This window comes from Dendropsophus ebraccatus, chromosome 7 (assembly GCF_027789765.1).
Source record: "Dendropsophus ebraccatus isolate aDenEbr1 chromosome 7, aDenEbr1.pat, whole genome shotgun sequence".
NCBI classification, from domain to species: Eukaryota; Metazoa; Chordata; class Amphibia; order Anura; family Hylidae; genus Dendropsophus; species Dendropsophus ebraccatus.
Genome location: NC_091460.1, coordinates 91,250,490 through 91,271,392, shown reverse-complemented (window position 1 = coordinate 91,271,392; position 20,903 = coordinate 91,250,490). Strand labels below are relative to the sequence as shown.

The window sequence follows — 20,903 nt, the reverse complement described above, 5'->3', positions numbered from 1 at the left end:
CCCTCCGCAATGATTACCGCTGTCTGCCCGCTCCGTGCAGCGGGCGGATCCAGCGGGAGGAACGCCTGGAAAAAATGGGATACAGCCATAGCCATAGGCTGTATCCCAGTTTTTGAGGCGTTCCTCCTGCTGTATCTGCCCGCTGCACGGAGCAGGCAGACAGCGGGAATCCGATGCCGAGCGTTCGGGTTCAGCTGAACCCAAACCTTGGCGGGTTCGGCCCATCCCTAATGGCCACCCCTCTATGTTACTAGCATGTACTGTCCTCTATCTGTCTTGTTCTGGTGCTGCCATAGACATTAGTGGGAGCTACAGAAAAAGCATAGACAGCTTGCAGGACTGTATTTGGAATCCCATTCACCTTTGGCCACCGTTCATGGTTACGTTATGGGAAGCATATTGGTGTTTGGGCAGTGGACTGTAATAGTGGTATTACTGATTTTTTTTATTATTTAGTGATAATGGTATTATGCTATGACACAGCAGTTTTATCTGTTCTGTGCGCTTTGTTCAGTAACAATATGGAGGTGATAGAAATGAGCGAATTTACAGTACAAAGCGAATCGCTTTGTTAGCTCTGCAATCTGCCTATTAGCCGGCTGCCTTTGAAGTCCAAAGCCCAGCACCCTGAGTGCCCGGAAAAGCTGGGAGAAGTTTCCCAGGACTGGATGCAGCTTTTCCAGGCACTCAGGGTGGAGCGGCACAGACTCTAAAAGCAGCAGGGTAATAAGCAGATTGCCAAGCTAACAAAGCGATTTGCTTTGTACTGTAAATTCGCTCATCTCTAGTGATAGTTTATCGCTGTATGGCAGTAAAATACGCTCTTGGTATAGTGGTACTGAATTTACATTATATAAAGATTTGTGTGTATAGGAAATATGTAATTGGTTTAGAGGCTGAGGAGGCTATGGCACGCCATTTCTGAATAAACTGAGGGTGTCCGTTTTGCTGGTAGGCTGTAGTTGTGTGGGAGGCTGGGGGTGGTAGTTTGGGTGGCTGGGGGTGGTAGTTGTTTGGGGAGCTGAGAGTGGTGGTTGTGTGAGGGGCTGTAGTTGGGTGTGGGGCTGGTAGTTGTGTGTATGGCTGGGGGGTAGTTGTGTAAATGGCTGGGAGGTAGCTGTGTGAATAGTGGAGGGGTAGATGCTTGTATGGTGTGGGGGTAGGGTAGTTGTGTGTATGGCTGGGGGTTAGGGTAGTTGTGTGTATGGCAGAGAGGTAGTAGTGTGAATGGCTGGCAGGGGAGTGATGGGTGTTGTCTGAAGGGGTGGAAGGCTGAGGAGCTTTATGTTACCTTAATGGGGGGGGGGGGCGCCCCAAAAAAGGTTTCGCACAGGGCGCCATCTACCCTAAGGCTGGCCCTGCTTACAAAAGTCGACCATGAGCCACGCTGGACAGGACAAGCAGGAGACTGCCTGCAGTGGTGCTCACACCCTGTGACCATGCAACCACTCCTTAACTTATGGACCCAGACTCAGCTTATGTTTTCTCTCTTGATATCCCCATTTGAGGGATGAAGGCCCTCGCAAATATCAAAATCTACAATCTAAAGCCACTGCGAGAAACTTGGGGTGTGCTGAAAGGAATAAAGTTCTGAATGCATACTCTGATTCAATGTAGTGACCCACAAATGGGTCCGGGCCTCCAGGCCCACAATCTCCAGGCTCTCTCTCGTGTAGTCTCTCTCACTCAAATACTAACCATCAAACTCCTCTAAACTACTGTCACCTCAGTATATAAATCCCCATGGGGTGACCTGATAGGGCATGAAGAATCTACACTATAAGGCTACGTGCACATGGAGCAAAAGTGGCGTAATTCTCTGCCACAGAATGCCGCCAGCCTTCCTGTCATAATGAAAGTCTATGGGAGGCTCACATGCCTCCTCTCTCCATACTGAAGAATCATTCTTCAGGGCGGAGAGAAGAGGCGCGCGAGCAATTGCCCATAGGCAATGGGACACTACATAGTATTCGTTGGAAAAACAGTAACTTTACTGACGCCTGGGTTTGTTTAAGGTACACAATACAGTCCTGACACAGATGAATGGCTAACAGCCTCACATGGGTTACTTACAGTGCATTCGTCTTTTTGCTAATAGATTCACTACGCAGTGAGGCTTGAGCTTTCCAGTTAATATCTAGGCTGGGCCTAAAGCCAAAGCTGAACGGGTTCTAGAAGATACCAAGGATCTTTCAATGAATTGGCAGTATAGATACTTAGGTGGGGAAAACGCCAATCGATCTCTAAACCAACCTCAAAGTCTAAGCTCTCAGCTATTCTTTTCAACTTAAAGCAACTGTGTACTCACAATCTGTCCCCCCAAACCACTTGTACCTTCGTATAGCTGCTTTTAATCCAAGATCTGTCCTGGGGTCAGTTCAGCAGGTGATGCAGTTATTGTCCTAAAAAACAACTTTTAAACTTGCAGCTTCGTGCCACACGGCCGGGGCTTAGAATATCTGTGCCCTAACTTTGCACCACCCCTCCGTCCCTCCTCCCCACCCTCTTCATCATTAGGAATGCCACTGGAACATTTTCTCCTGTCTGAACATTGCACAGGTGCCTTAACGATCCAGCCCATGTGCCATGTTGACACAGCTGATGAATAGGAGACAATCTGCCTGGAGCATTACTAATGATGAAGAGGGCGGGGAGGAGGGACAGCCTAATGCATACACAATCTAAGCCCTGCATCACCTGCCAAATGGACCCCAGGACAGATCTTGGATTAAAAGCAGCTATCCGAAGGTACAAGCGGTTTGGGGGGGGTCATATTGTGGGTACAGAGTAGCTTTTAACAATTTTTTTTTTCTGTCAAATCATCTGCTGCCATAAAGTGCCAGAGATTTGTAATTTACTCCTATTTAAAAATCTCAAGTCTTCCAGTACTTTCCAGTTGCTGTATGTCTTGCAGGAAGTGCATTCTCTCCAGCCTAACACAGTGCTATCTGCTGCCACCTTTGTCCATGTCAGGAACTGTCCAGTGCAGTAGCAAATTCCCAGAAAACCTCTCCTGCTCTCCAGAAATAATACTACTTCCTGCAGGTCATACTGCAACTGATAAGTACTGGAAGATAAGATTTTTTAACAGAAGTAAATTACAAATCTCTGGCACTTTCTTGCACCAGTGTATTTGAAATAAAAAATGTTTAACAACTCTTTAAAAAAATATATATATATATATTTACACACCTATTTGTAGCCCCCTAGAGGAATTCTATGAGCAATACATTGATTGTATGTACTATGTTCTGCATTGATGCATGAAATGTTGGAGACAGGCTAAAGCAATTGCTGATGTCAGACAGACCGGGAGACCTCACAGAGACCTTTTGCTGTACTGACATTGGATTTGCTCCCCGAGATCTCAATGTGGGGAGCCGATCCGGCTACTGGCCCACTAATGAACGCAGGCTAAGCCATTTAAAGCGATTCTGTACCCACAATGTGCCCCCTCCTAACCGCTTGTACCTTCAGATAGCTGCAGTGGCGTAGCTATAGAGGTCGCAGAGGTCGCACTTGCGACCCGGCCCGTCATCAAGGGGGGCCCGCAGGGGAGATTTTCATCTGTAAGGAGGGGGAGGACAGGAGAGTTGGGGCAGGGGTGCACTATCTGCCTCAGCAGCACACTTCCTTATTGAGGGGCAGTCTGTATTTGCCGACATGTCTGTGGACGGAGAGGAGGAGGAGGGACAGAGCTACAGCAGAGAACAGCCGCCCCTCCCCCTCCTCCCCTCAGCTCTGTGTGCTCCAGAGCCGGCCTGAGACCTGACATGCTGGTAAGGACTCTACACACTGCATAAACTATCTGCTGGGTTTTATATTTTTATGTGCAGAAACTGGTTCCTCATGCCTCCCTGTGCTGTACGTAGCCCATAGTGTGCCTCCCTGTGCTGTACATAGCCCATAGTGTGCCCATCATGTGCTGTACATAGCCCATAGTGTGCCCATCATGTGCTGTACATAGCCCATAGTGTGCCTCCCTGTGCTGTACATAGCCCATAGTGTGCCCATCATGTGCTGTACATAGCCCATAGTGTGCCCATCATGTGCTGTACATAGCCCATAGTGTGCCCATCATGTGCTGTACATAGCCCATAGTGTGCCCATCATGTGCTGTACATCGCCCATAGTGTGCCCATCATGTGCTGTACATCGCCCATAGTGTGCCCATCATGTGCTGTACATCGCCCATAGTGTGCCCATCATGTGCTGTACATAGCCCATAGTGTGCCCATCATGTGCTGTACATAGCCCATAGTGTGCCCATCATGTGCTGTACATAGCCCATAGTGTGCCCATCATGTGCTGTACATAACCTATAGTGTGCCCATCATGTGCTGTACATAGCCCATAGTGTGCCTCCCTTGTCTTGTATATCTTTCATATTGTGGTAAAGAATAGTTGTACTTTGTAATGGCATCTTTCATTTTACCATAACATGTATGATGGAACCCCACAATTATTATTTATAAAGATATAAATAGGTGAAATCTGAAAAAAGAATGCAATATGGTAACGTTTGGGGGGTTCCTGTGTCTACGTAATGCACTATATGGTAAAAGCGACATGATACCATTATTCTATAGGTCAGTCCGAACACAACCATATGCAGGTTTACACACACTCTCTAATGTTATATATATAATTTTTTTATTAAATCCTTTTTTTTTTTTTTTTGCAATAATTAATAAAATGGGCCTATTGTGACGCTGATAGCGGTTTTACTTTTTCACCCACAGGGCTGTACGAGATGTCATTTTTTCCGCCATGATCTCTAGTTTTTATTAATACCATATTTGTGTAGCTCGGTCGTTTACGTTGTTCGCAATGACAATTGTTATATTTTAATAGATCGGACAATTACGCACGCTACGGTATATTATATGTTTATTTATTTATTCATTTTTATGTTTTATTTATATAATGTGAAAGGGGGGCTTTGGGGTATTTATAAAAACATTTTTACTTTTTTAGGGGGGAGGGGCTTTGGGGTATTTATAAAGACATTTTTACTTTTTTTAACACACATTTTAAGTCCCCCTGGGGGACTTTTACCTGCAATGCTTTGATTTCAGACACTGTACAATGCTATGCTATGCCATGATGAGTGTTATAGGCGCTCTTCTCATTGAGCCTGCCTCATTGACTCAATGAGCAGAAAGCTGATCGGACCGCACGGAGGAAGGTAAGAAACCAATCTGTAAGTGACAGGGGACTGCCTCTGTCACACTTAAATGCAGCGGTCGCGCCGCGTTTAAGGGGTAAATGACACACTGCAGCAAAATCGCTGCAGCCTGTCATTAATGGTGAGTGTCAGGAACCGGTGACACCAGACACAGAGACAGTGCACCCTAAGCTCAGCCCCGCCCACTGACTCTACCTACTTGCCGCCCTAGGCTAAACCCTAGGGCAGCAACTGGGCGGCGGTCCCTGTACTGGCTTGGTGGGACACAAAGACAAGACAGACAGACAAAACACAATAAAGAATGGTCGACAGTCCGGGTCACAACAATCGGGCAGCGCAGTACAAAAACACAATCCAACAAGCAAGGTCAATAAACAGGCAATATGGTCAGGGGCAGGCAGCAAGCAGGGATAGTCAGAATACAAGGCAAAAATAGTCAGAATAAACAGAGAACTAAACAGAGGCAGAAGCAGGCTGAGACAAGCTCAATATCCGGCAGTGAGAGGCAGGCTGGCAGACACTACATAGGAGACCAGAGGTCCAGTGCAGGAGCTGATTGGACCAGACCCCTAATCTCCTCAGAACACCTGGGGCAAGAGCAACCTGACCAGACAAGCTAACCAGCATCAGAGTTAACTCCGAAATGGCCAGGAGTATCTCAGGCGGGTGTGGCTGAACAAACACAGAAGGAAATAGGCCAGTGTTCAGACAAGGCCCAGGACACCGCACAAACATACAAAAACACTGAATATCAGCGCCATTTCAAGCGCGCAGCACGAGCCAAGGGGCGCACGGAGTTCCGCACAGGCACATTCATGACAGTACCCCCCCTTTTATGAGGGGCCTCCGGACCCTCACTTGATAAATCAGGTGTAGGTGGAAAATTACCTCTCACCACACAGGTTTGAATGTCACTAGCAATATCGCTATCCGTCTCCCACTCGTCAGCGGAGGACTCTGAGATAGAGACAGATGAGCTACAGACAGAGTTATCATCACCACAATTTTCATTCACATCAGGCACAGATATGGCAGGTTTATCAGAGGAACAGTGTATGCCCATTTCACCAATGGTTACCTGTGCGCCCAGATGACCTTCCTGGTAGCCATCTGGACGCTGATGATGTTCTGCTCGCTGGGGACGGATGGGGCAATGGCTGATGTAGTGACCACTGTTCCCGCAGTAAAAGCACAGGCCATTATGTCTCCGGAATTCTTGTCTGGTCCTGACATTCAATACTCCTAGCTGCATAGGTTCCTCCTCTGAGACGTCAGGGGAGGATAAAGGTTTTTCAGCAGGAAAAGAAGCGGAAGGTTTGAAGAGGTCAGAGTTTGCTTTCGCCCTTTTTCTGTCTCGTAGTCTGCGGTCAATAGAAATGGCCAAAGCCATGGTCTCTTTAAGGGTTGGAGGATCTGGGTGACCTACCCAGGCATCCTAAATGGCCTCTGCCAATCCTTGCTTAAAGAAAGCCTTCAAAGCTGGTTCACACCAAGCAGTCATCACACAAAATTTCCTAAACTCAGAGCAATATTCCTCTGCTGGTCGCTTACCCTGACGGAGAGAGTAGATTGTTCTCTGCCAATGCCATGTGATCTGGTTGAGCATATATAGTACCCAGGGACAAAAATAATTTCTCCAAGCTACTCCATTCCTCTGCCTCAGGAGGGATTTTGAGAGCCCAAGCCTGAGGATCTCCCTGCAGCAGTGAGACCACAATACCAACCTTCTCCTGCTCAGAAGGGAAGTGATTGATCCGAAAAAACAACATGCAAGCACCCCTTAAGGACTCAAATTTCTCCATATCACCAGAAAATCTATCAGGGAGCAACATGACCGGTTTTCTAGGATTTTCCACCACTGGGGGCGCTACCACAGCATTATTCTGGTTGGCAGACAAAGCTTGAACCTGTTTAGCAAGATCATCAACCAGGCAAGACAACGCTTCCATCTTAACCACCAGGTTTAAATCCAATAACTGAGTTATCTGGTTTGCCAGTTGGACCACCAGGCCTGACACCCCCTCCACCCAGGTAGCAAGATCTTCCACAGTAGCCATGGCACCAGAGGGGGCAGTATATATATTTGGCCGGATATTCTGTTAGGAACCGGTGACACCAGACACACAGAGACAGTGCACCCTAAGCTCAGCCCCGCCCACTGACTCTACCTACTTGCCCCCCTAGGCTAAACCCTAGGGCAGCAACTGGGCGGCGGTCCCTGTACTGGCTTGGTGGGACACAAAGACAAGACAGACAGACAAAACACAATAAAGAATGGTCGACAGTCCGGGTCACAACAATCGGGCAGCGCAGTACAAAAACACAATCCAACAAGCAAGGTCAATAAACAGGCAATATGGTCAGGGGCAGGCAGCAAGCAGGGATAGTCAGAATACAAGGCAAAAATAGTCAGAATAAACAGAGAACTAAACAGAGGCAGAAGCAGGCTGAGACAAGCTCACTATCCGGCAGTGAGAGGCAGGCTGGCAGACACTACATAGGAGACCAGAGGTCCAGTGCAGGAGCTGATTGGACCAGACCCCTAATCTCCTCAGAACACCTGGGGCAAGAGCAACCTGACCAGACAAGCTAACCAGCATCAGAGTTAACTCTGAAATGGCCAGGAGTATCTCAGGCGGGTGTGGCTGAACACAGAAGGAAATAGGCCAGTGTTCAGACAAGGCCCAGGACACCGCACAAACATACAAAAACACTGAATATCAGCGCCATTTCAAGCGTGCAGCACGAGCCAAGAGGCGCACGGAGTTCCGCACAGGCACATTCATGACAGTGAGAGTCGGGCTGCTCTCTGCAGCCGGCCCCCACCTGCTATGAAGTGTGCTCCGCTCCGGAGGGCGCTTCATAGCACAGGACGTACCGGTACGCCCAGGGTCTTCTGGGGACAGGCACCCATGGCGTGCTGGTACGTCCTAGGTCGCCTAGGGGTTAATGAGCATTCATTGACAACAAGCAGGGGAGCTAAAACAGTGACACCTAGTGGCCATTGCTATAACTTTGAATTACACACAGAAAACATTTTAAATTAAGTGAATTATAGAGATGCTGGATGCTGATGTATCTGTCAGGATATGCAAAGTTGTTTTTAATGACAGGGCACATTTAAGGGGGTTATTACATTATTAAACATTAATTTACTCTGTTATGGGGGCAGTTCTTCAGACAGGGGAGCTATATATTGAGGGGGAACTGTATTCTCTGGAGGGCAGCCATGGGAGGCTGTGTATCTACTAGGGGGCAGCCATATATACTTAAAGGGTACTGTACCTTCTGGTGCAGATGGTGACCTATATACTGAGAGGGTCAACTCTACCTACTGGAGGGCACAATGAAACTACCCGGGAGCCACTATACATGTATTTAATTTAAAAGTGCCCTTGATTCCAGAGTGTTGTACATGTGATGAAGGGTTAACATACAGGATGTACACATAATGTAATATGAAGAAAATAACAATAAACCACATTTGGGGGGGGTGGCGGTGAGAACCCTGCCTGTGAGGGCTTACAACCTAAATTTTTCTTTTTACATTAGATTAGTTGTTATTTTTCTTATTCACTTTAGATTTTGATTTCTTTTACATAAATTTTTAAATATAATGTAACAGAACACCAGATAAAACCATGCTTGTTTCTGAGCTACAAATAAGTAAAGCACTCTTTGATATTTCCATCATGAGTATGGATTTATGATGTGTACTGTCCACATGTGTTAGGTAACAAATCCAGATGCACTTCTGTGTAGTCATTCCAGCAATGAATACCAGGCTCCAGAACGAAATGTTCTATCCATATATAGACAATAAATGTTCTGGCATCTAAGTGCAGAAAGAGCTTGATAACAGTAAAGTAAATACCACATTTTCTGAGTAAGCAGGACAATCATATGACTGATTTTGAGGTCTGCAGTTACAGGGGCATGTTTCTTCATTTTCATACATTTTATATAGTTTATATTGTAAAAATGATGTTCATTTAACTGCTCTATAAGAAAAAGCTCAAAATTAGCTGCAACATCTACAGACTGTACATGTCCTTATTCCAGGTGATCCACACTGTTCCTTAAGGTTAAATCAAAGATTTTTCGTTCATCTCTGAATGACCATAAACCTTATTGCAGCTGTTCTTTTTGCAAATACAGTGGTGCCTTGGATTGGATTACGAGCATAATTCGTTCTGGGTCCGTGCTTGTAATCCAAATCCACTCTTAAACCAAAGCAAATTTTCCCATAAGAAATTATTGAAATGCAGACAATTGGTTCCATGCCCCAAAAATAATGATTTTATATTCTAAATAACATGTAAAACTAATGAAACAAACATTTATAAACAGCTGAATATGTGATATTATAAGTTACTGTACAGTATAGCAATTAGCATGTGGAGTATAATGTCTAGTAAGTGCATAAACCTGAAAAACAGCCACAGTTTGTAGACAGATCCCCATAATACAAGAGCGTAGTACAACAGGCTAGAATAGAGAAGCAGGGCTGCTGTCAGAGATCTGTGTGGTCACATGACCGCAATGGGGAAGCGGTGTGTGTTCAGCATGGACCAATCAGGACTGACAGAGACTGCAGGGAGCATGAAGGAATGAGCAGGACATATGTGGGCACATAAATGCAGCGCTCTATGTCCAGGGAGAGAGGGTTTACAGCTGTGAAGAGATTACCTCCACAGTCCTGTCCCCTGATGCAAGCCCCAGCCTGAAGTGGATCTGCTATGATTTGGAAGGTGAGGGAGACTTCCTGGGTCAGAATACAGTGCTGTAGACCCCGCTATGCAGACCATGTCCCTCCCCAACTCGCCCTTCCACCCAGTACAGAGAGCTCTTAAACCAAAGCAAAAACTGTGAGCTCTTAAACCAAAACACTCTTAAACCAAGTTACCACTGTACAAGTGTATTCACCCTTTATTCTCCTCCAGGATGCAGATGCAGTGGCCCAGAACAGGTTCACTAGTTTGTATCTACCTCTTTATTATAACTAGTCCTGTTCTGGAAAGCTGTGGTCCACTGCAAACTGTGTGCATTGTGTCACCCCTCTCAGTGTTCAGGTCTGCTATTCCATTCATTTCTTGTATGCATATTCAGTTATCAGTGCCTAATGGTATTATGTCGCCCCCCCAGTGTTCAAGTATGGTACTTCTCATGTATATTTCACTGTATATGCCTAATGGTGTGATGATGCAATGGCTGGATGTCACGTGAATGCCCCTGCTTCCATGGTAACTCCAATGGTCATCGAGCTTTGGCTGGGGAATACCATGTGACTTCCTGTTTTGCTCAGTCATGTCTCCCACCTTCAGGGCGGGATAGGTTGTGTGTTGCTGCTGCTCCTGTGTCACAAGGCCGCAACCCTGCGGTATCTGCTGCAGCATTACCAGAAGTGTTCCTGGCTGTGTTCCTGTCTCAAGTTCTCAAGATTCTCATCTATTCTCCAGATCTGGGTGCTGTTCTTCAGTCATTCCTCTCATCATCTTCTCTAATCATCAACAGCAAGTATTCATTTCAGTTCCATTCCACCCAGCAACTTATCCTCAGTATCACTACTACTCCCATCATTCAGCACGCTCACCTACAGCCTATTGCAGCATCACCCATTACTCTGCTTTATTCAAGATTGTCTTATTCCCGGTTGCATCCGGAGAGACTGTTGCTATTAGTTACCACCGTTACAATAAATATACAACTACCGTTGTTTCTGAACCTTGGCATTGGTGTGATAATTGGTGCCCTGACTAAGGACAACGAAGAATCGCATGCCCAGCCTCCGCTCAGTCAGGAGCCCAGTTCTCAGCTGTGTTGCCCTCGTGCCAAAACCATGACAATCCTCTGCTCAGCAGCTGCCCCGGTTCCTGCCAGTAACAACACCTATCAGCGGAGTGGCCCCTAGGGGCCCGTGCATCGCACGGAAGCTACACTTCTGCTGCTAGAGGACACCAGGTCATTACTCTAAGAGTAGCCCTGGAAATCTAATGGCTGACCAGGCAGGCCATACAGCTGTGAAGCTAAGCATTGGGGATACGGGCAGAGGTGAGGCAGGTGTAATAGGTCAGTAGCCTGGTAGAAGCAGGAGACACAGAACAGTAAAAGCAGGAAGAAGATCCAGTAGGTTAGGGGCCATTCACATGGACAGTATTCTGTGGACTGGAGCTTGGAGCTCCCAGCATCAGCATTCTTTATGGAATGCATTCTATTTAGGAGCTCCAAATCAGTTTACTCTCTGTGCTTCACAGCCGCGTGGCAAAGGGACAATGACCACACAGATATGGATAGCACAGTCAGTACACACTGTCAGTGCTGCTTGTTATCCAACATCTTCACCTTCTTTATCAGATGTGGGTCTGTGACACTGGGAGCTCCTGTCCCACTCTCCGGCCGCTGTATGAGCTGTGATACTGCTGAATCTTGTTTGTGATCTTGTTTATTTACAAAATTTAATGAAGATTATACAAATAAATAAAAGAAGGGATCAGAAGCAGAGTAGAAATAAAAACACAAAAATATTATTGGTGCTAAGTAGTGATGAGCGAATAGTATTTGATTGAATAGCTATTTGATTGAATAGTACGCTATTTGTGCTATTCGATTGCGTTTGAATATTCGAATGATAACATAGTAAAAATTCAATTCGAGCTCTCATCGATGCTGGTGCTTTTTTACAGCCAATAAACATGCAAGGGGGGGGGCACTAGGAATAGGCAGGACTATAAGTATAAAAACCATCTATTTAGGAGCTGTTGTGAGACAGGCAGTGTGTTCAGACATCTACTGATGATTGTATACTGTGATTGTGGGATAATACCTGTTATCTTGCTACTACTAATTTGTGCAGTCTGCGTCCTGTAATGGAGTTGAATGGCTCTTTCATTTTTATACTTTAAAAAACAATCATATGTCTGGTGTACGGCTGTATACTGTGATTGCGGGATAATACCTGTTATCTTGCTACTACTGATACATACACAAGTGCGTACCGCTAGACCGAAAAGTACACTTTTACTTTATGTTCGTAATTTTTTCGGGAATGCACAGCGAACATGAATCGATCACAAACATTTTATTTTTTTTCATGTTCAGGATTCGAACCAAACATTGGGATGTTCGCTCAGCATTCCCCCTGCTGTCCTATATGCATTCCAGAGGTGTTGGCATCATTTCATGAGGTTTCATTGTGCTGTTGGTGACCTCCTAGTGGTCGAATATTGATTTCCAGGTCCCAAGTATTTTTCTCCCATAGACTATAATGGGATTCGATATTTATTCAAGTATCCGAATATCGGGAGCTATTCGAATCGAATTTTGAATTATAGAATATTTCACTATTCGCTCATCTCTAGTGCTAAGATAATTAATACGAATGCAAAATTGTGATAAATTGTGCTTAAATATGTAATCACACAGCGTGGCATTCACATCTGTATTTAGCGAAGACTTGTATGAATAGACTGAAATTGTATCTGATGACCACAATTATTCAGCATTGTGTGTTAAAATGTTTTTAACAGATGTTTTTTCTACCTTAACACCTTTGTAACTGCCGATACAGCTTTTTACGGTGGTCACTACATGTTACCTTTTTATGGCAGGTTTAGAATAAGTGGGAGATTTATCAAAGGGTGTAAAATTTAGACTGGTGCAAACTGCCCACAGCAACCTATCACAGCTTAGCTTTCCTTTCAGCACTGCCTAAAGCTGAGCTGTGATTGGTTGCTGTGGGTAGTTTGCACCAGTCTAAATTTTACACCCTTTGATAAATCTCCCCCTAAGTGTCTAATCATGAAAGCAAATCCTACGGTTGGGTCGAGGAACCTGTGGATTTTATGGGTCTTGAGTTCCCACAGTTCTAAGCTTCTAAACAGAGTCAAACAAGTAGCGGGACAGTGGTTGAAGCGATATAATACATCTTATAGCGTATATTTATTCACAATTAGATATACGTGTATACATTAAACACAAACAAATATTTACAAACTAGGTGGTTATGATTATTTACAAGTGTTAGGGATGAGAGATGGGTCATCCCTGTTGCGCAAAGCGTTTCCATTGTTCTGTAGCGACAAGTTCCTCAGGGAATAGGAAGAGTGTTGCGAAATGTTTGGGATATGCCAAAGTGATGTCCGGTCTACTCTAGTGGCCTGGTATAGGTTTCTTAGATACTTGATAAGCCCGTTCCACGTGTGTGGGCCTCTGCTACTGATTTTGCTACTGACTCAGTAGCAGAAGCCCACACACGTGGACTAGCCTTCCTTAGCACGGACCACACTCTATCAAACGGCATCACCCTCAGCACCAGTGAGACTACGAACCGGATTCAGTGCACGCCCCGCAGCGCATCACACTGCACAGGGAAACATTTTGATACATTGATATCCTGGAACGGGCTTATCAAGCATCTAAGGAACCTATAGCAGGCCACAAGGAAGGGACAATTGATCTCTACACTAGAGTAGACCGGACATCACTTTGGCATATCCCAAACATTTATCAACACTCTTCCTATTCCCTTAGGAACTTGTCGCTACAGAACAAGGGAAATGCATTGCGCAACAGGGGTGACCCATCTCTCATCCCTAACACTTGTAAATAATCATAACCACCTAGTTTGTACATTTTGTTTGTGTTTAATGTATACGCGTACAGTATCTAATTGTATTAGTGAAGATGTATTATAGCGCTTCAACCACAGTCCCACTTCTTGTTTGACTCTAATCATGAAAGCAGCATGTAACAGGTTCTGGTGAGGTGAGTGCATTATACTTACCCATCAGAAGTCCCATGTTGAGGTTTTGGCTTCCGATCATCTCCATGGCAATCCTGGTGGTCTTCTGAAGACCATGTATATGCCTCTCCACAGCCATGCCTGAGGCAGCATAATGCTGACAGATATAATATACTGCAGTAGTAATGCAGGGTATTGTACCAGTGATTATAAGACCACTGGTTAATGTGCACTAGTGTACAAAAAATTTGCAATAAAAAAAAAAAAAAAAATCCTCCCCAATAATAAAATTACAATGCATAGAATATAAACGGTTACATAAAACAGTAAAAAAAACCACAAAACTTTAGTATCACCATGTCTGCAATAATAAACCTATAAAGCAAAATCATTATTTATACCACACAGTACACGCTGTAAAATAAAAAATTAAAGCATCATTATTGCTGTATTTCATCAATCCAGCTAAGAAAAAAACATAATAAAAGAGATCAAAAAGTCATATGTAAGTAAAACTCATATCAATAAAAACTATACATCTTCTCACAAAAAATCAGCCCAAAACTAGCTCCATCCAAAGTCTTCTTTCCCATTGGGCAGGATAGGTGGCTGGCTGGGGGCCCATGACTTATAGGGGGCCGCTCTGAGTGTACAGTGCGTCTAGGTGGGAGCTGTGTAAAATAAGCATACAATTGGAGCAAAACTGTAAGCTAGAGCAAGCCTCCATATAATTGATCTAAACTACAAGCTAAAACTATGCATCCGGATCAGAGAAAGCTGACAGTTGACAAACGCCCTGACACAGAGTTTCTATGCAGCATGAAGAAAGTGTTTTGATGGTGGTAATAAGTATTGTTACAAAATTATCTATGAGACGCCTGAGCTAACACACTGATACAAAGTAACTTTGTGCCTATTGTTAGGTGAATAATAGAATTTTTCGTCCATTTTTGGTCTATGTCCTATTTATGAACCAGTATTCAATATGTGAATATGTTTTAGATGCAACTTTTTTTTAATCTGCCTGTTTTGAGTATTCACCCAAAAGTTCACAAATTCTGGAATTAGTGCCCAATTTGTAATTTGCAACTTTTAAAAAAGTTGCACAACCAAGAGCAGGCTTACATCTGGTCAAGACCAGAATATGTTTGCACATTTTTTGCAACTCTTTACTTAGATGCATTCACTATGGCAGTGCCACATTTTAATAAATCAGTCCCAAGATATTGGAACAAAATATACACCAATCCTCATTAGAAAAGTCACACACATTATACTCCTTATTAAATGTCCTCCCATGTGTAAATACAAAAAAAATCAGCTCATTGTAGTGTCCATATTAGTCTCCATATACTGTGCAATACTGACAACTAGTGGTGCAGACCAATAATACCATTATATAAGCATCAAGTGAAACTATTAAACCCAATACAAGTGATATTGATGGCTATAATAATTGTCAGCATTCCAATGTTATAAATTACAACATCTGATCTATCTGATCTATCGCCTAGAAAGATATTTAAATAATAAGAGGGATTGAATAAATATCCACCCATGACCAAATTATTCAGGCTTGAGTGAACATTCAATTGGTCCTTTGTTTTAACCCCTAGACGACCTAGGACATACAGTACCGGTACGTCATGGAAGTCTTTCCCCAGACGACCCTGGACGTACCGGTACGTCCTGAGCTATGGGGTGGGGGCCGGCTGCAATCAGCAGCCGGCACCTCACCGTTAACGACAAGCTGCAGCGATCGCGTTGCAGCGTGACATTAACTCCTTAAAAGCCGTGGCCGTTTAAGTGTAAGTGACAGGGGGAGTCCCCTGTCACTTACCGATCGGGACCCCCGCAGTCCCGATTGGTAAAACGGACCGCCGGAGGTCTCTCACCTGCCTCCGTGAGGTCCTCCTGCACAGGCAGGCTCAATGAGCAGACTGCCGATAATGCTGATCAATGCTATGCCTATGGCATAGCAATGATCAGTGTCTAAAATAAAAGTAATCAATGTACAAATCCCCTAAAGGGACTTAAAATGTATAAAAAAAAAGTTAAAAACACCAACACACTACCCCAAAACCCCTCCCCCAATAAAAGTCAAAATCACCCCCATTTCCCATTATATAAATAAAACATATAAAAATAAATAAACATATAATATACAGTAGCGTGCGTAATTGTATAATATAATATAATATAACAAGCGTCATTGCCAACGGTGAACGGCGTACACGAAAAGAGGGAAAAAAGTGCGCGGATTACCGATTACATTATATATTTTAAAAAATTTATAAAAAGTGATCAAAACGTCCGATCTTCATAAATATGGTATTAATAAAAACTAGAGATCATGGCGGAAAAAATGACACCCCATACAGCCCCGTAGGTGAAAAAATAAAACTGTTATAAGAGTCACAATAGGCCCACTTTATTAATATTTAATTGCCAAAAAAAAGGATTTCATAAAAAAAAAATATATATATAACATTAGAGAATCTGTGTAAACCTACATGTGGTTGTGTTCGGACTGACCTATAGAATAATAGTATAATGTCGCTTTTACCATATAGTGCATTACGTAGACACAGGAACCCCCCAAACGTTACCATATTGCATTCTTTTTTTTACGATTTCACCTATTTATATCTTCATAAATAATATATTTGGGATTCCGTCATACATGTTATAGTAAAATGAAAGACGCCATTACACAGTACAACTATTCCTGTAACAAATAAGCAATTACATGGCCTTGTAGATAGAAAACTGAAAGTGCTACAGCTCTTAGAAGGGGAGGAGGGAAAAACGAAAGCGCAAAGATCAAAATTTGTGCGGTCCACTGTGTCATTTTGGGCCTGGTCCTCAAAGGGTTAAGTCACATTTGGTTTTTGCACAATGCACTGATTGTGTGAAGTAACAAACATACTCGGCCTACACAGTGAATGACAATGTTCCATGTATTGGCTTTAATCTGTCTATACAATAATGTTATAACAATTACCAATGGAACACTCTATTAGTTTGTTTTTAATTTGAACTATTCTTTACAATGTGTTTAATATATTGCCTGTATTGTTTAACTGAAACCTTCAATAAAATATCTTTAAAAAAAAGTGTAATATAACAGTATATATGTTACCCCTCCACACTCCCCTTTGTCTTCCTGGCTTCTCCCCGCAGACAGTCAGGCTCTGAAGTGACAGGCTGCTCAGCCAATCACTGGCCGTGGTCTGAAGTCACAGCAACAGCTGTGGGTAGCATGAAGAGGTGACATATATACTTAATTTATTTATTTTTTTATACATTCATCAGCTGTTGATTAAATACAACCACACAATACTGAGTTTCAGTAGCAAATAAATCTTTATTATAAAGCATTAAAAATACAATTTATTAAAAAAGAGGAAAAACCATGAAACTCAGTATTGTATGGTTGTATTAAATCTAAGGTAAGGTAGAAGTCACTAAAGGTGCACATAATTATGTGATTAATTTAGGATTTTCATACCATAGAGTGCACATTGACAAATTAGATATTAACTATTCATTAGCTGTTGGCAACGATGCGCGGTCGACTGACAATGATTTTAGGTCCAAAGCAAACGACACAATCAGCCGATGATTATTGTCATCACAGGGCTCCAGACTAAAAAATTTACCTAGGAGCCATTGGCTCCTAACCTGAAAAATTTAGGCGCCAAATAGAATATTTGGTCGCCAACATTTTAAAACATGTAAAATTAATGTTATGTTAAATGGGACTTACTGTGTGCAGAGGCCACAGCAGCATCCTCCTTTAGATTCTTTCTTTTCTTAGGCCCCGTTCCCACTGAGGAAAGGGAGCGGAATTCCGCGACAGAATTGTCCGCCGCGGAATGCCGTTAGCCTCCCGCTCATAATGGGAGTCTATGGGAGGCGCGCGCTCATGCCCTGTCCGCGCTGAAGAATGAACATGTTCATTCTTCAGCGCGTACAGAGCAGGAGCACGCGCCTCCCATAGACTCCCATTATGAGCGGGAGGCTAACGGCATTCTCCGGCGGACAATTCCGTCGCGGAATTCCGCTACCTTTCCTCAGTGGGAACGGGGCCTTAGTTTGAAAACGTTCAACATGGAAACTTGCAACTTGACAACCATATACAGTCTGACTCAGTACTTCAGTTTCACTTGGCTAGCCTTTTAATGAGGCTTACTCTTCTGAACTTGAACTTAAAAGCTTGCAACTTGACAACAATATACAGTCCACTAGAATGTGTGAGGTGGTCTACAAGTCAGGTTCTGAGTCAGTGTATATACATACAGACACTGAGGGAAGTGGTACTGTGCAGTGTATATACATACAGACACTGAGGGAAGTGGTACTGTGCAGTGTATATACATACAGACACTGAGGGAAGTGGTACTGTGCAGTGTATACATACAGACACTGAGGGAAGTGGTACTGTGCAGTTTTTATACAGACACACTGAGGGAAGTGGTACTGTGCAGTGTATACATACAGACACTGAGGGAAGTGGTACTGTGCAGTGTATACATACTGACACTGAGGGAAGTGGTACTGTGCAGTGTATACATACAGACACTGAGGGAAGTGGTACTGTGCAGTGTATATACACACACACACACTGAGGGAAGTGGTACTGTGCAGTCTATACATAACCCCCCCTCACACACACACTGACTACCGCACCTGGCCGCCATCACAACAGACACTACCAATCAGCCGCCCAGGCCGCGGTCCCCCCACACAGATTAGTGGCCGGCCGCCACCCCTGCCATCCCTCCGGTTGTACTCACCCACTATCCACAATCTTGGTGCCGCTGGGGTGCACTTGAAGAACCGCCGGGTGAGGAGAGGCGGGAGAGAGCCGCTGGAGGAGTGTGGCGCCTCTGCGGACGTCCGTCCAATGAATGAAGGACGTGCGGGATGACGTCACTGGAGAAGCGTGTCCCCGCACACGTCATCCAGCACGTCCGTCATTCATTGGACGGACGGCCGCAGAGGCGCCACGTGCTTCGGTGCAGCGTGCGGAAGTCCTTAAAGAGACAGCCGCCGCCGGGGCCAGTCGCAAATGGCGCCCAGATTAATAAATCTGGGCGCCATTTGCAAGATATCAGTCGCATTGGCGACCATTTTGGTCGCCATCTGGAGCCCTGCATCAGCTGATCGTTGTCTCTGTTACACAGAGCGACAATCTGCAGAATTAGCCTGATTCTGATAAGTCCACGTTATATGGCTCTTAAAACGATTATCCTGGCTAGAAAAACTTGTCTGCTTTTGTTTAGAAAGAGGGCCTCTCTTGTCCTCAGGTTGGATGTGGGTTTTACTTTTCAATTCTATTGAAATGAATGGAGCTGAATTGTAATAGCGTGCACAATCTGAGGACAGGCATTGTGTTGTTTAAATCCCCTTTAAAATGCTAAGTTGCTTGTGGGTTGCTTTTTCCCAGCGAAATAGGGCTGAGTATAACTGATGGAAGTATATAACTATTTTTAAATTTCATCTCTATCTTTTTTGTATATTTTTCAGATTTTTATAGCACAAACAGTTCTTCAGCGGCCCAATAATGACCTGATGGATAGAGAAATCCCCAGAGAAACAGAGAAACTGCTTTTAATATTTCTTCGAGTAGCTACATGGAATCAGATCTTGGATCCGTGGGTTTATATCCTATTTAGAAGAGCGGTTTTAAAGAGAATTTACCCCAGCCTGAATTCTCGTCCCTCAATTGTATCATTGTATCCTACACTTACCACTTCCCTACGCCGGAAGTACACTCAGGAATCAGTCATTAATTAAGTCTAGCATTGTCATCCCCCTACTTCCTTATACAGAACTACCTTAATAGTATGAATGGTATAGTCACATTAAATGGGGGGTCTTGATTTCTGAGAAATGCTTTATTCAGCCCTTACTGCAAGTAACAGTTACTGTTTGCAATACAAATTCTAAATATTCTGCAATTTCCATATGTGTCAGTGAAGTCCAAGGCCCAGTTCACAACAGGTTTTTCATTCACTGATAAATAATAATAATGATGATTGATGATGATGATAATAATAATAATGCACCAAGAAGTTGCAGGAAATAAATGAAATTTTCTTTGTGTAATTGTAATACTCGTACATGTAAATGATTAAAATATTAGACTGGAAGAATGTTTTTTGGGGGGAATAACTGTACAATTGGAGAAGGCTCTAGTACCCTCTTGGACTGGCTATGACAGCCGTTTCACACGCATGTGTGCTTCGTCAGACGAAACGTGCATGCGTGTGAAACGGCTGTCATAACTTGTGTGAATAGTGGTTGGCGTCCTAGCCTGCTACAGATGAACCTGTCAAATTTTAACCTGTATTGAAATAAAAGTCTACGCATCTAAACGGTGAGTGCCCCCGTATCTTTTCTACACATCGGTTGTTTATTCGGTTCGGGTTCGTACAAACCCGAACTCTTGGGAATGATTCCCGCTGATACAGCGGGAGGACCGCCTGGAAAACTGGGATACAGCCATAGCCATAGGCTGTATCCCAGTTTTCCAGACGGTCTTCCTGCTGTATCCACCCGCTGCACGGAGCGAGCAGACAGCAGGAATCTGATGCCAAGCGTTCGGGTTCATACGAACCCGAACCTCTGCAGTTTCGGACCATCCCTAAAATATATATATTTAAAACAACTCTGTGCCCACAATCTGCCCCCCCCCCCCCCCCCCCAAAACCGCTTGTACCTTCAGATAGCTGCTTTTAATCCAAGATCTGTCTTGTGGTCCATTCGGCAGGTGATGCAGTTTAAAAACAACTTTTAAACTTGCAGCCCCGTGCCCAATGGGCGTGGATTAGAGTATCTGTTATCTAACTTTGCACCAACCCTCCGTCCCTCCTCCCCACCCTCTTCATCATTAGGAATGTCACTGGAACATTTTCTCCATGCTGAACATTGCACAGGTGCCTTAACGATCCAGCCCATGTGCCGTGC

The 20,903-nt window shown here is 44.1% G+C and overlaps 1 protein-coding gene across 2 annotated transcripts in view; it reads left to right on the top strand.

Moving 5' to 3' along the window:
* The window catches only part of TBXA2R (thromboxane A2 receptor), a 137,009-nt gene extending 116,377 nt beyond the window's left edge, over positions 1-20,632 (top strand). For both annotated transcript variants that reach the window (XM_069977893.1, XM_069977894.1), the window contains exon 3: positions 19,461-20,632. In XM_069977893.1, coding sequence (XP_069833994.1) covers positions 19,461-19,730 — 270 coding nt within the window. In that variant the 3' untranslated portion in view covers positions 19,731-20,632. The remainder of the gene's footprint in view (positions 1-19,460) is intronic.
* The last annotated feature ends 271 nt before the right edge of the window (positions 20,633-20,903 follow it).